Source organism: Nothobranchius furzeri, chromosome 5 (assembly GCF_043380555.1).
Source record: "Nothobranchius furzeri strain GRZ-AD chromosome 5, NfurGRZ-RIMD1, whole genome shotgun sequence".
Lineage (NCBI taxonomy): Eukaryota > Metazoa > Chordata > Actinopteri > Cyprinodontiformes > Nothobranchiidae > Nothobranchius > Nothobranchius furzeri.
Genome location: NC_091745.1, coordinates 63225696 through 63239792, shown reverse-complemented (window position 1 = coordinate 63239792; position 14097 = coordinate 63225696). Strand labels below are relative to the sequence as shown.

General features: G+C 39.8%; 1 protein-coding gene across 2 annotated transcripts in view; it reads left to right on the top strand.

Annotated features, from left to right (window-relative positions):
• Positions 1–12250, top strand: part of znf385d (zinc finger protein 385D) — a 112083-nt gene extending 99833 nt beyond the window's left edge. For both annotated transcript variants that reach the window (XM_015949789.3, XM_015949788.3), the window contains exons 6-8: positions 3866–4047; positions 8981–9082; positions 11165–12250. In XM_015949789.3, the coding sequence (XP_015805275.3) occupies positions 3866–4047; positions 8981–9082; positions 11165–11410 (530 nt within the window). In that variant the 3' untranslated portion in view covers positions 11411–12250. The remainder of the gene's footprint in view (positions 1–3865; positions 4048–8980; positions 9083–11164) is intronic.
• The last annotated feature ends 1847 nt before the right edge of the window (positions 12251–14097 follow it).

Here is a 14097-nt window from a genome sequence, read left to right as displayed (position 1 = left end):
GTCTGGGCGACGCCATATCAGACAGGATGTTTCCTTCTACATGAGCTCATGAGGACAAAATACATTACTGATTTGTAACAAGAGGTTACAAAACTTTCACCATTCATAAACATTGTTGTTTTACATACTTACCTCTTCACTCGTTGCCAGTGATGAAAAAAGTTCTGATGTGCTTGTCATTTTGCTGGAGGTCGAACGATCTGACCAAGTACTCCTTCGAAATTTACACTCCCAGCAGGGATTTTTGACCCTAATGGCCATCCGTTGGTAAAGTCTTACTCGAACGGAAAAATACCGCTTGCTTGCAATGATTTAGGTGTGTGCTGCCCCCATCACCAGAGAAAATACACACCGTTGCTTTAAAGTGGTCTCATGTCATGCTAAACAGTAAAGGATTAAGAGCAGGTAATATGGCATTCTAACATATCAGCATGACCTTTTAAAATCAACGTTTATTTTAAATAATAATTAATAAATACATAATTTGGTGATCTGACTAGTTATTAGCATTGCTTACTGCTCATAAATAACTGGTAGATGCTTTTAGCAACCAGTTTTAGGCCTAAAAAAACCAAAAGTATCTTTTCAGACCATTTTGTTGCAGTTTTTAATCAAGGTCTCAAACAGTACATGTTTCACCATCCCTTTCAGAAGCGGCCATGCTTTTTCTGAATCTAATTTTGGATATAAAAGTTTGACAGAAGTACTTTGAGATGATTTATCTGCAGGATTCTCACCACAACTGACTTGCAAACTGAAAAAGCAGCAAACTGTTAGTCACACTAGCTTCTGCATTAAGCAGTAACTGATCACAAAAGACAATTCAGCCCTTTCACAATCGACCATCTGGACTTTTTTGCAGCCCATTTTTGTCACAGCAGTATTTTTGTTGCTATTGTAAGAATTTCTTCCCAAACAGAGTGAGTCGGAGCTTTTTGTTCCATGGTTTAGGCCTCCTGATTGTGCCAGTTTCTGAGAAAACGTCTTCTCCTGTGAACGACCAGTTTGTAATGATGGTAGCTGTCAGCGCTGTAAGTGGCTCATTTAGGTCCCCTTCACCCAAAACCAGAACCTGGGTGGTCTTTGCAGACGTTTGGAGAGGTCTTTAAGTAAGAATAGGGAAAGCTGCAAGCTCCCCATGGCGGGTGATTGAGTGTGATAGGTTGGTGATTGTTTTTTGAGGATGAACAAAACTTCTGTAGCAAGATTACAATGGTTTGTTACCATGGTAAAAACAATTCCAAAGACGTGGAGGTAATGCACACCTGTGTGGCTCCATCGTCGAGGTCAACATTGACAACATCAAACAGCAGATTTTAAGATCAAATTTAAAATTTACAAATAAAATTGTATGTAAGAAATTAAATAAAAAGGCAAAGTGCTTTCATAGTGAGTACTTGTAGTGTAGCAGCATCATGATCCAGTCTCACTCCAATAGGTCATAGATGAGCGGGATAATACTCAGTCCACTATGAGGTAGATTTTGATCCTGGGTCACACTGGGCATTTTTCGGCCATCCTAAACAAATCTCTAGTTGAAAAGAATCGTGACAAAAAATGGTCAACACTATCTGCAGGTCTGTAGCCATCCAGCATGATGGGCCCAGTGATCACTTATTGAACACGCTCATCACCGAATTCAGCCTTCCGTCTTCGAGCAGTGTCAGAAAATCTATGAATCCAATCTACAATCGACCAGTAAAAATACACCCAGGGTCAGAGAAAGACACAAAAACTAGTGACAAAATACCAATGAAAGAGTAGCATTAGCAACGATGGAGGCTACATGGAAGAACATGTGGACCACTAATTTTGGACTTTGGTTCGGAGTCTAACAAAAGAAGTATTTTTTTTCTTTTCATTGTAGATCTATTGGGTACCTGTTGTCGTTCAATGTCTTATGCTCGTGACGTTAGTTAGTCCTCATAGAGAGAGGTTGTGCAGTTTAACTGAAATCTTTGGCCATGTAGTGTGCCACCTCTGACATGAAGCTGTCTTGTGCGACATCTGAACATTGCACAACCTAGCTGAGGGTTTTATAGACCAGTACAGGCCAGTGGTTCATTTTACATGTTCAGATTTAGCTGGCTTTATCCATGTTAAAAGTATGGAACTCTGAAAAATAAATTTTTAATGATAATGATTAACGCAGAAGTTAACCGATGGCATTAGCAACACCACCACACAGGAAAATTCCTCCAGGCCAGCATTATTTGTGGAGATAAAACACTGATGTTGCAAGTCAACGATAGAGTTGCATTGCTGTTATCCACTCTGAGGCAAGATGTCCACATTTCAGCAAACTCCAAATCATATTGGGTTCTGCCACCTTCTGCAGCAGCAGACCTGTCGGTGCTGATCCAAGCAAAGTAAAGTCAAGGGTGAGCAGTTACAGTGCAGCATGTGCAGCATGAGAACAATCATTCAAAGGCAGATGAAAAAATGAAGGTTTTCAATTTTGATTTAAAAGTTATGAGAGTGGGGGCATATTTGAGATCATAAGAAAGTTGATTCAAACTGTGTGTAGCATATTAGCTAAAAGCAGCTTCACCCTGTTTGGTTCTGACACGGGGTTCTACCAGCTGACTGCTTCCTAAGGACCTCAGAACCCTGCTGGGTGTATATACCAGAAGGAGATCTTACATGGATTCTGGCCCCATGCTATTGAGTGGTTTATAAACTGGAAGAAGCACTTAGAAATTGATTCTGTAGTTTACTGCTAACCAGTGTAGAGATTGAAGAACAGGAGTGAAGTGCTTGGTTCTCTTGGTCCTTGTTAAGACTCTAGCTGCAGCATTCTGAAAAAGCTGCAGTTTTTGGAAGACCAGTCAAAAGATCATTGCAATAGTCCAGCAGCAGCTAGAGCTAGACAGCTTGCTATACTCTGTTGATGATGATAAAGAGGCCCTTCACTAAGAAACAATTATTTAATTTCTTATTTCTGAAAATGATCGGCCACTCTGAGTTTTTCATGTAAACACAAAGAGTCTTCTACACCAGTGGTTCCCAAACTTATTTAGCCGTGCACCCCCTTCTATGTTCCGACCATGTCGACACACCCCCCAGCCTCCACATCAGGGCATGTATATATATATATATATATATATATATATATATACTTACCCGTTTTGACTCGCATCAGCAGAGAACACCTTGACTATGAGAAACGAGCCGTTATCTGATCAATAGAGCTCATTTACATCAGATTCTAGCTGAACTCCTGGTCCTAATGCTCATCCAGTGTTTATTTAATATAGCGTAATATTGTTTCTGGATGGTATAAAGTGCAGAGGACAAAAATTTACTTTGGAAAATCTGGGGGGGGGGGGGGGGGGGGTTGGATGGGCATGCCCCCACCCACCACCCCTCGCCACCCCAAAGTTATGCCCATGCATTCATTTATACTAGAGACCACTTCAAATGTATTGAAAAGAACGAGTGAAGATGGTCTGAAGAGCATGTGATAGCTACTCAACTGAGTGGTTTATGGGACATTCTTACTAACAGATGGACAGAAACTACAAAACAAACAACAGCTTAATGGTCACATGTGGCTGCAGAGCTGAAGGTTGCAGATTTCTGTTTTTGGATTATTGACAAAAAATTAAGTGTGTTTAGAGCCTTAAGATGTTCTTTTCCTTCAGCAAAGTTACTGTGCAAGTTATGTTTTTGTCTCTGGTGTTTCAAACATGACTCAAACAGTGGGATTACCCATCCTTACAGCAGTCTTTGATCAGAGATGTTTCAGGATAACTTACAAGCTAACCCTTTAACGCAACCTCGTATTTCACCGTTTTCCTGCCGGCTGCATCTCCAGGGTGACAATCATGTCTTGACGGGTTTCGTTTCTTGCTCTGACCCGCAGGCACCAAGCACAAGACGATGCTGGAGGCTCGGAGTGGCGTGGGCGCCATCAAGTCTTTTCCTCGTCCGGGAGTCAAAGGCAAATTGGCCTCAACCTCCAAATCATCAACAGGCCTGCAGAACAAAACCTTTTACTGTGAGACGTGCGACGTGCACGTCAATTCAGAGACACAGCTAAAACAGGTGAGGCTGAAAAACAAGATAGATTCTCGATTTGTAAACTCATGAAAAAGGTTTAAGAAAAATAGAAATCTGTCTGGTTCTCTGCGTGCCCAAGTAAATAAAACAAATAAGCATACTTCTTACTGAAAATTGTAGAAAACATATTTTTCAGTCATTAGCTTTGAAATGACTGGTTTGGAGAATATTCTTGTTTAGAAGACTGATACCACTTGTGTATCCGTCACTTCAAAATTCATTGCATGAGGCCCAGAAATGATCCGGCGCGTTTTGAAATGGAATTCAACCATCATAAATTATTCACACTTGCATAACGTGTCAGGAAAAAAAAAAGAAGAGCTCATGGAGCTTTTGGAGGGCTGTTGGACCTCCCTCTGTGTGCCGTTACATCAGCAGGAGGTGAACATGGAAGGAAATATAAACCAGAACACGACCACACACTTCATGCAAATGATGCTTCTGATGACTGCGACTCAAACACAGGCACCCTGCAGTCAGCCCATAACATTTGATTAAATGAATAAATTAGGAATACGAATATGGAATTTTGATGAAATTTGATTTCAAGAAAGAGATTATCAGATAAATAACATGGATTAAAGGGATACTGTGCAACTGTTTAACAGCTGTACATAATTTTCTTGAGCCAGTATGAGATTTCAGATCTAATAACTGTAAACAGAAAAGAGGGGGAGCATCAACTGACACACTAAAGCCGCAAAGCACTATCGGATTTGTAGTCTTTGTGGCAAAATGGGCCGATGGGACAGTTTTAATGTATATTTGATATTTGATCTCTCGGGCCAAATAAAAATAGACTGTGGGCCAAATTTGGCCAAGTTTGACACCTGTTCTTTACAGGGGTAATGAAAGGCCACCCAGCCCCTACGACGCCTTGTGGCTAGGGTGACCAGATCCCAACTTGCCAAATGTAGGACAGAGACTACTCGATGTGGGACAATGTGAAGTTCCGATGTAATGAGAAAAAAACAAACAAAACGTATATTCTGCCTTTTAGCCCTAACATCAGTGTTACATATACATATCAGGCAACGGTGGCACAGGAGTTAAGTGCTCGCCCCGTCATCGGAAGGTTGCAGGTTCAAGCTCAGTCTGTCGCTGTCGTTGTGTCCTTGGGCAAGACACTTAACTCTCGTTCCCAGCTGGTTGTGGTCGGAGGGACCGGTGGCGCCAGTGCTCGGCAGCCTCGCCTCTGTCAGTGCGCCCCAGGGCAGCTGTGGCTACATCGTAGCTCATCCCTACCAGTGTGTGAATGTGTGTGTGAATGGGTGAATGACTGGTTGTGTTGTAAAGCGCCTTGAGGAGTTCCAGGACTCTAGAAGGTGATATATCAAATACAGGCCATTTACCATTTTTGTTATCATCACAAATGTCCTATATATTTTATTTTAATTCAACATGAACAAGCATACAGCAAAAGTGTTACTATTTCACAGTTCCTCTCAAGTTACCACAACATAACTCAGGCTCTTTGGGCCTTCTGTAGTGGCTCTGATCATTTTAATAATATAGATAGGCCCACAATAATAAAAACATGCAGATTTAAGCAGTTTTTCAGAGTTTTCATTGAATATGTTCCACAACAGAATGACAGTAAAAGCACCAGTAATAGTTTTTACATCTATTTATGTTTGTTTTTTAATTATTTTTCCACAAAAATCAGCATCTCGTAGAAAAAATGTCCATACTTTGTTGCTATATTTTTCACAATTCAGAAACAAATTTTTTTTAACATGACAACAAATCTCTTCTAATGTCCTCCATGTTTTAGATCATGAACAGAGCTGATTAGTTTAATTTAGTGACGAATCACCCCTCTAGACACTAAGGAAGGCTGGGGGCATTTCAGCTGTTAGATTAAGGTGCTAAAAAGACGCATGCACAGTGAGAAAGTAGATTTAGCTTTCGGTTTTACAAAAGGCCACCTGGGGGTGCTAAAAGCAAGCCAAAACTTCTCCTTTTATCACTACCTCTGTTTCTGGGTTTAATGTCCTCTGATTCAGTCTGTAATATTTTTCATTTAGTGAATTTGCCCTTTTTCATTAATATATCTCACCAGCGTCTATTCTAAGTGTTCATATTAGCTTGAGATGTTACATTTTTATATACATAAACTGTGGTCAATCCTCTGATAGTCATGCGCCATCTTGAAATATGGTAGCTGTTAAGGGACATACATGATATAGGGGTGGTGCCAGTTCTCTCTATGGCAGCCTTGCAGGTTTAGTAAAATTCTGCTCCCTCCATTTAGAAAAGAATACAAATGAAAAGATTGGACCTAAACGGATTGAAAGGTGGGAGTTGTTGATAACATTTAGCCTTTTTGATGCATGTAGGCTGCCGTAGAGGCAATACCTACTCTGAACTGTGTGGCACTAAAGAGTAGATTAAGATGCTCCTGGATTCCTAATATTACCACATAGAGGATAACAATAAATGAAACATCTTTTTAGAGACTTTGAGTTAAGGAACAGACACTCCCCTGCACATACATGTTAGCTAGCCGCTGCTGTTGGCAGCAGATAAATCATCGTGTCCTCTAACTGCTGACGATTCCATCATGTGAGGAATGTCCTCCATGATACCTGAAAAGCAGTCTGTTTCCTCTCAACTGACCTTCAAGTTTCTCCCTAAAAAAGAAAAAAAGAAAATACAGAAAAAACAAACAAACAAAATGAACAAAAAAAAAAAAAAAGGAAAACTCAGAATCCAGCATGAGAAATGTAACTCTCAGCTGGAAAGCCGGAGAAACGTGTGATCGTCAAATCCCCTGAGTGGAAAATTTAAGACTCGACCAGAAATCAGCATCATGTTGTGCACACACACACACACGCGCACACACAGAAACACAGAATTATCTACCAGCTTTGGGAATGACAATCCAGATCGGGGTTTTTTTTCGGCTCCACCAGCTGTTTCTTGTCTTTCTGCATGAGGGAAGCCACATTCTCAACTGTGTTTAACTTGAGAACAAAATGTGTCATTTAGCGAAACCTCCCTGCAGTCATTCTCGCCGTGGGTGGCTCTGGTTGAACATATTACCCTGAATCAGAGCTCACCGTGAGATGGGATGTGGAATTCTGGGTATTGGCATCTCTGATTCAGCTTGTTTTGCTCTTATCTTTACTCAAAATTTAAAAAATGAGCAATTAAAGCATCCGCGTTCTTTAGTTGATTCTTTCAGGCTCTTTGATGAAGGTTTGAATGGAAAGATTTTCAAATTTATTTAGAAAAAATTCTCCAAAGTCTCATTAAAATGTGAATTTATGTGTGGAATTTAATTTCCCTCTAGTTATTTTTTATTTGCTCGACCTCATAGACATAACAGACGAGCAATATTTTTGAACATCCAGTAGTATATAATAAAAAATAAAAAAGTCACATTTGCACGGTGGCCCAGAAGGATCAATGCAATACAAAAGCCACAAAAATCTAATTTCTGGAATAGTTTGAAAAATGTCTATTTATTTGCCAATCGACAGATTTTTATTTGGTAATAAGAAAATAAAACTGATTGTTCCCTCATTACCATTTGTAATTAAAGGTGTGGTTTAATCATTTATTTAATACAGTTGTAGTGTTGTTTTCCTGTGGCTGGTCACGTGCCAGAATGGGCGGGGTCATCAATGCAAATTCACAGTGACATAAATATGTGAGGATTTTCATATCCTACCATTTCATTGTCTATTTTCTGTCAGAAGCTAACACAGGAGATAGGTGTAGGAGACTATTTTCATGTTCCGCTTGCATGAAAATTTCTGAGTGACTGATTATCATCAGGAATAGTGTTTTTTCAGTCAACCACACATTTAATAAATAAATAAATAAATAAATAAATAAATAAATAATCATTTTGCCATTGTTTTTCAGAAAACAGAAAATAATAAATTAACATTTATCTCAATTTGTCAAAAAAAGTTAACATTTAGAAATCATAACTCCAAATGTATATCTGTTGTGCTTTGATCACGATTCAGAAATTATTGGTGTCTCAGATCAAACTTTATGGGTGGCTAATTATTATTTATTTTCTATTTTACCTTTTAAATTTAAAGCTGTAAACAATTACATTTTTTAATCAATTATTGATTTGGCACAATAAGACTGCATTAATATTATTTAAAAGTATTTATTATAATATTGTAAAAAAATTGCACGGTTTCAATGTCTTTTGTACAGGATTATGCAAATGTCTTCATATTTTTAAAGGGGGGCATAATAGCAAAACTCACCTTTAGCATTCTTTGTGCTGCCATGTGGAATCCTTGGAAGCTGAAAATGTCCCAGTTCTTGCATGGCCAGCATACTCACTGGACATGTCACCCGTTGAGCGTGTACCAGTTCCCACTAATATCCAACAACTTCGCACAGCCATTGAAGAGGAGTGGACCAACATTCTACAGGCCACAATTGACAATCTGATAAACTCTATGCGAAGAAGATGTGTTGCACTGCATGAGGCAAATGGTGGTCACACCAGATACTGACCAGTTCTGAGTCCCCAGACCCCCAATAAAGCAAAAATCTGCACATTCCACGGTGGCCTTTTATTGTGGGCAGTATAAGGTACACCTGTGCACTACTCATGATGTCAGATCAACATCTTGATGTGGCACACCTGTGATGTGGGATGGGTTATCTCAGCAAAGCACAGGTGCTCACTATCACACATTTAGACTGATTTGTGAACAATGTTTGAGAGAAATGGTAATATTGTGTATCCGGAATGAATTTTAGATCTTTAAGTCCATCTCATGAAAAATTGGAGCAGAAACAAAGGTGTTGCGTTTATATTTTTGTTGAATATATATATATAGCTTCTTTTTACCATCTTTATTTAAAAGTTGGATTAATTAACCATGTTCTTGAAACCGTCTTCATCTGATTATTTATTTGTTTCTAAAATTTCTTACAGCACATCAGCAGTCGGCGTCACAAAGACCGAGCAGCAGGGAAACCAGCCAAACCCAAATACAGCCCCTACAGCAAGCCACAGAAGGGCCAGACCAAGCTGCCGGTGAGTCACCGCTGACCTCTGACCTTTCACATGTCGACAAAAACATCCCCGTTTATCTTTGACTGTTTTATCCCTGACGTCTCAGCTCTTCAGAGGAAGTCCAGAGACTGATTCAGTCACCTGAGAGCCTTTAGAGGTTAGGGTTATTAAACATCAGCAGCATAAGGGAACAGAAGAAAAATGTGATGTTTTATTGACAACAAAAAGCCCGTCTGATCCAGGAGCTGCAGCAGGAATGCAGACTTGGGTCGATTACTGTTTAGAAGTGATTGTAAATGTCAGCTTTAACTTATTTGGAGCGGTTTGGTCTCAGGCATCAAAGTGGTTCACTTCAGGGTCAGACAGGCTGCTACACCTTGGAATCAGAGAGAACATTTGATTTTTTTTATTTACCTGGGGTTATTGTTGGACTTTCTGGGCTCCAGGTGAGCTGAAAACAATCGCTTAAAAGATTTTTGATCGCCACGTATGATAAATCACCGCTGTGTGGTTTTAGCGTAAGTCTTCTGGTGAAAGGGAAAGATTCACTACATTAGTAGGGAGCAGGCAGGAGGGTTACCAGTGTGGGGGAAATGGTTTTCATCCTGAAACCCATCATTGACTGAGTTAACGGAGAGGAGCGTCTCTGATGGGCGCAGAGTAAAGAATGCTCCCCATGGGTGTCTGACGCCCGACTCGGTTATTGATAACCCGTGACGACTGCTGCTTGGCAGCGAGAACATAGCTTTTTCATCACTGATACACAAGATTACACCAGATAGAACTGGTGACATTTTCACCCGGAGACTTTTGTCATTTTACTTTTCGGTGTTTGCTTTTTCTTTGGACAAAAATACCCAATGTTTATAAAGACAAAGTTCCCTCTGCTGCACAGAAATGCTTCTACTCAAGATGATTTGCGTTATTTAATCAGAAATAAAATCAGAAATGTTTCTTTTGATTGTAAAATCCTCACTGAGCTTTAGGAAACTGCCTCTGGAAACAAGGAGCATCTCTCGCCCAATTACTGCAGATTTAAACAGACTCGTTCTCTGACCCGTCTGCAGGTGAAGAAAAATAAGCGCAGATCATTTTTAAATATTATTTCTTGTAATAAAACAATTTGTCTTGTTTCTGATTCAGCATTATGTTTGGTTTAGTTTTGTGAAACAAGATTAGGCACACAAGGCTTTGATAAATGATTATTTCAGGGTGGAGGTGTTAACACGCTGAGTAAAAACTTGAAATATCCTCCAAAAATACATATTTTTTTCTGATCAAATTAAACCTGTTTTTAGTATATTTTTGAGAAAAGGTATTTTTATTTTTAATTTTCAACACCTTAATGCTCCAGAAATATATATTTATTTGTGTAAAAGGTTCTGCTAATCCAAGTTATTTATAGGGGAAGTAAAATATTTGCATGAAATAAAAGCTTAGAAGGATAAAACTTCTTGATGTTGAAGTTTTATTTTGAAGGTCCAGATCATTTAAATCTAAACAAATCGTTTTCTTTTTACTTTAGAAATAAAGTTTCAGCACTATTGTCTCGCAGCAAGCAAGTTGCAGGTTCAAATCCCAGCTGCAGTCGTTCTTCATGGAGTTAGCTTGTTCTCTCCATGCATGTGTGGGTTTTCTCTGGAGACTCCGGTTCTCTCCACAGACCAAAAACTTGCATGTTGGGTTGTCCCTAGGTGTGTGTGTGTGTGTGTGTGTGTGTGTGTGTGTGTGTGTGTGTGTGTGTGTGTGTGTGTGTGTGTGTGTGTGTGTGTGTGTGTGTGTGTGTGTGTGTGTGTGTGTGTGTGTGAATGGTTGTTTTCCTGTGATGACTGGGACCTGTCCAGGGTTACAGGTTACGATAATGAGTGAGTGTGAGGGAGAAACAAGATTTCTTCTCTAGATTAAATAAACTCAAGCTCATTAGGGTTAGGATTAGGGTTATGAACAGGGGATTTGGATAAACGTTGTAGAGTAAGTGCTGCAGTGAAGTCAATTTCGATTTGAGATTAACCAAAAATCAAAACACGAGGAAATTCATGTGAAAGTAAGATAATCGTTTACCTTTATCTAACAAAAACAAGTGTTTTTGTCTTCCACCTCTAGATAAAACTGATTTTGAGGAAGGATCGTCCCTGTCAGCCTCTAGCCACTCAGATCCTACCTGCTCACCTGGCGGCCGTGGCTGCAGCCGCCATCGGGAACTCGTTCACGCACCGTACAAGCCACGCCGCCAACCCGCCACCCAACCCCAGCCTTTTCCAGACTCACACCCTCCCTGCTGCTTTGCTACGCCCGGCCCCAGGGCCAGTCAGGACCTCTCATCCACAAGTCCTCTTTGCTCCTTATTGAGCAGTTTGAGCCGGGCGGAGCTTCTCCACCTCCTGCACAGAACCATGTGGTGCACCCCAACCGGACCAAGGAGTCACTTCAGCGCCCTTCTATGCATATGGGATACTGACCATCTTCATGCCATGCCTGAAACTTCAACATTCTCTCTCCTTCAATGGATTATCCACTGGAAGCAGTGGGGCCACCTCATGCTTTATTCCTCAGATCCTGACTGGACATGTTTTTGGTGCCACCCTGCAGCCCACGGCTCAGACCTAGGCCCCAGACATGGACCTACAGTACGATGTACCGCAATAATGTAAAAGACTAACCCAGTGAGCTATGCAGTGTAATTATATCATGAATCAAAGATGAGTCTGAGCTGAAAACATGGTGGGGATGTGCTTTTTGTAAAGCTTTTGTGGAGGATTGTTGTCAGTCATTATTTAAAAAAAAAGTTGTTACTGGTAATGAGAGCTGGCGAAGCCCTCCTCTGTTCCTGTATGCACTTTAAGATCTTTCTCTGATGTCTACATTAGGTGGCTAGACTGTGTTAAATGGTTATTACGTGTCGTGATGTGTACTTTTGTCTCAGTATATCTGTGTGTGTGTGTGTGTGTGTGTGTGTGTGTGTGTGTGTGTGTGTGTGTGTGTGTGTGTGTGTGTGTGTGTGTGTGTGTGTGTGTGTGTGTGTGTGTGTGTGTGTGTGTTTGATATTTCGAACCATCATAAGCCATTCCAGTTCTTCAGCACCAGTTGTCGCTGACTTGTCTTGAGCCGGAGGGATCACACAGGCTTGTCGTGTTAAATGTCAGTGTGTAAAAGGTGAACAGTTTCCAATAAAAGACACCTAATTTGTTATTCCCAGTGTCCCTGGGGAGTCTGGTGTTAATCTCAAGTGCAGGTTTAAGTTTAAACTGATAGAAATAACATATCTGTTTCCTTCAGAGGGTGAAGGCCAGACATCCCAAAAGCTTCAGCTCCTCCTGGGAGATCCCACTGAGGATGTTTCCAGAAAAACATCCAGAGGTAAGAAGTGAGGAGGTATTTAAATGAGGTGCCTGAACCACCTCTTCTGACTCCATTCGATGAGGAGGAGCAGCAGCTCTGTAGCAAGCTCCGGGAATCCCATCTTCAAGGCAGAGCCCAGAGGAAGCTCATTTCAGCAAGACATCAAAATATTCCTCCAGTTTAGGAAATGACTCCTTCTCCAACCTGGAAGGAATGTTTCTCTTTTTTTTCCATAGCCTGAGGCTCAGCGGCGAGCCTCCTTGGTGAACGCCGAAGGTCACTAAAATTCCAAACGGAACCGCATCATCTGCAAAAAAGCAGCTATGCGACCCTGAGATTCCCAAACCAGAACCCGCTCTTCTCCTTGACTACGCTTCCAGATTCAATGGACACCACAAACAAGATTGGAAAAAATATATGGTCATTGTAAAAGCATATTCAGCACCCAGGTTTCCAGAAGGTTGATGGACTTTTATTTCTCAAAGTGCAAAGTTTGTGTGGTGGTTTAAAACAATGTTATGTGATTTATCAGAAGTGGTAAAAAAATGAAGAAATAAACTAAAATAATTGTAGAAGAAAAGTTTTTTTTAATTTAAATATAGTTTTTTATTTTAGTATATAAAACAAACCAAATGTCTTTGATAAATTACTAATTATCTTATAGTTAATTTATTTTTAAATAATATAATAAATCGTTAACAGGGTGTGGATGTTAGGAAAGACACCACTGACTGTTATTATACCTAAAAAGTAAATAAATAAACTTAAAAGTGTGGAACACTGAAAAGCAATTTTTAACGATTATTTCTGATTATAATCAGTCACTCTGAGTTTTTCATCCAAGCTGAACATGAAAATAGTCTCCTACACCTTTCTCCTGCGTCAGCTTCTTATAAAAAATAGATGGTGAAATGCTAGAATTTGAAAATCCTCACACATCTATGTCACACTGTGAATTTGCATTCATGGCCCCGCCCATCTTGGTTCGTGCCCACCCACAAGAAGACTTTTTTTCTTTCATTTGAAGCAAGGAGAGAGCAAAAGTGTTTTTGTGATAGTGACTTTGCAACATGGCTGAACGTGCTCTGTTAGACAATCAGAAGCGAGATGTGTGCATATCATTGATAATAATGAGTAATCCTGCTGTTTTCAGCCCACGTCTGCATCAGTAAACTTATGCATCTCAGTAAATGAGCATCATAGCTTTTTTAATAACTTATAAGGCATGCATTTACTAGAGAACACTACAAATGTGTTGAATAAACGAGTAAACCACACCTTTAATTAATTTAAACAAGACAAATATTTTTCATTTTTGTCGTTTCTTTGTGAAACATTTTGGGTTGCTGAACTATTTTCCCCAAACAAAGAGAAAACTTTAATATGCATTTGTCACTCAGCCAAAACATTTTATTGAAATGGTTAACATATTTCAGAATCAGCTTCAACAAATGACATATGATCATAGCAACGGAATCAGATAAGTTGGTTCAGAAAAGGTTTTTGCAGACAGTTCCAACTAATTAATTCAGATATTTATTTTCCCAGTTCACCATAACCTCCTGTGATTGTTGTAAAAAGTCAATAATTGTCTAAAGCAACCCAGCTTTGTAAATAAAAACAAGTTAGAAATGTGTGAGTTCTTATGGTCACCTGCACCCATGAAAACATAGCATGAACATGCATAAAACTCCCAC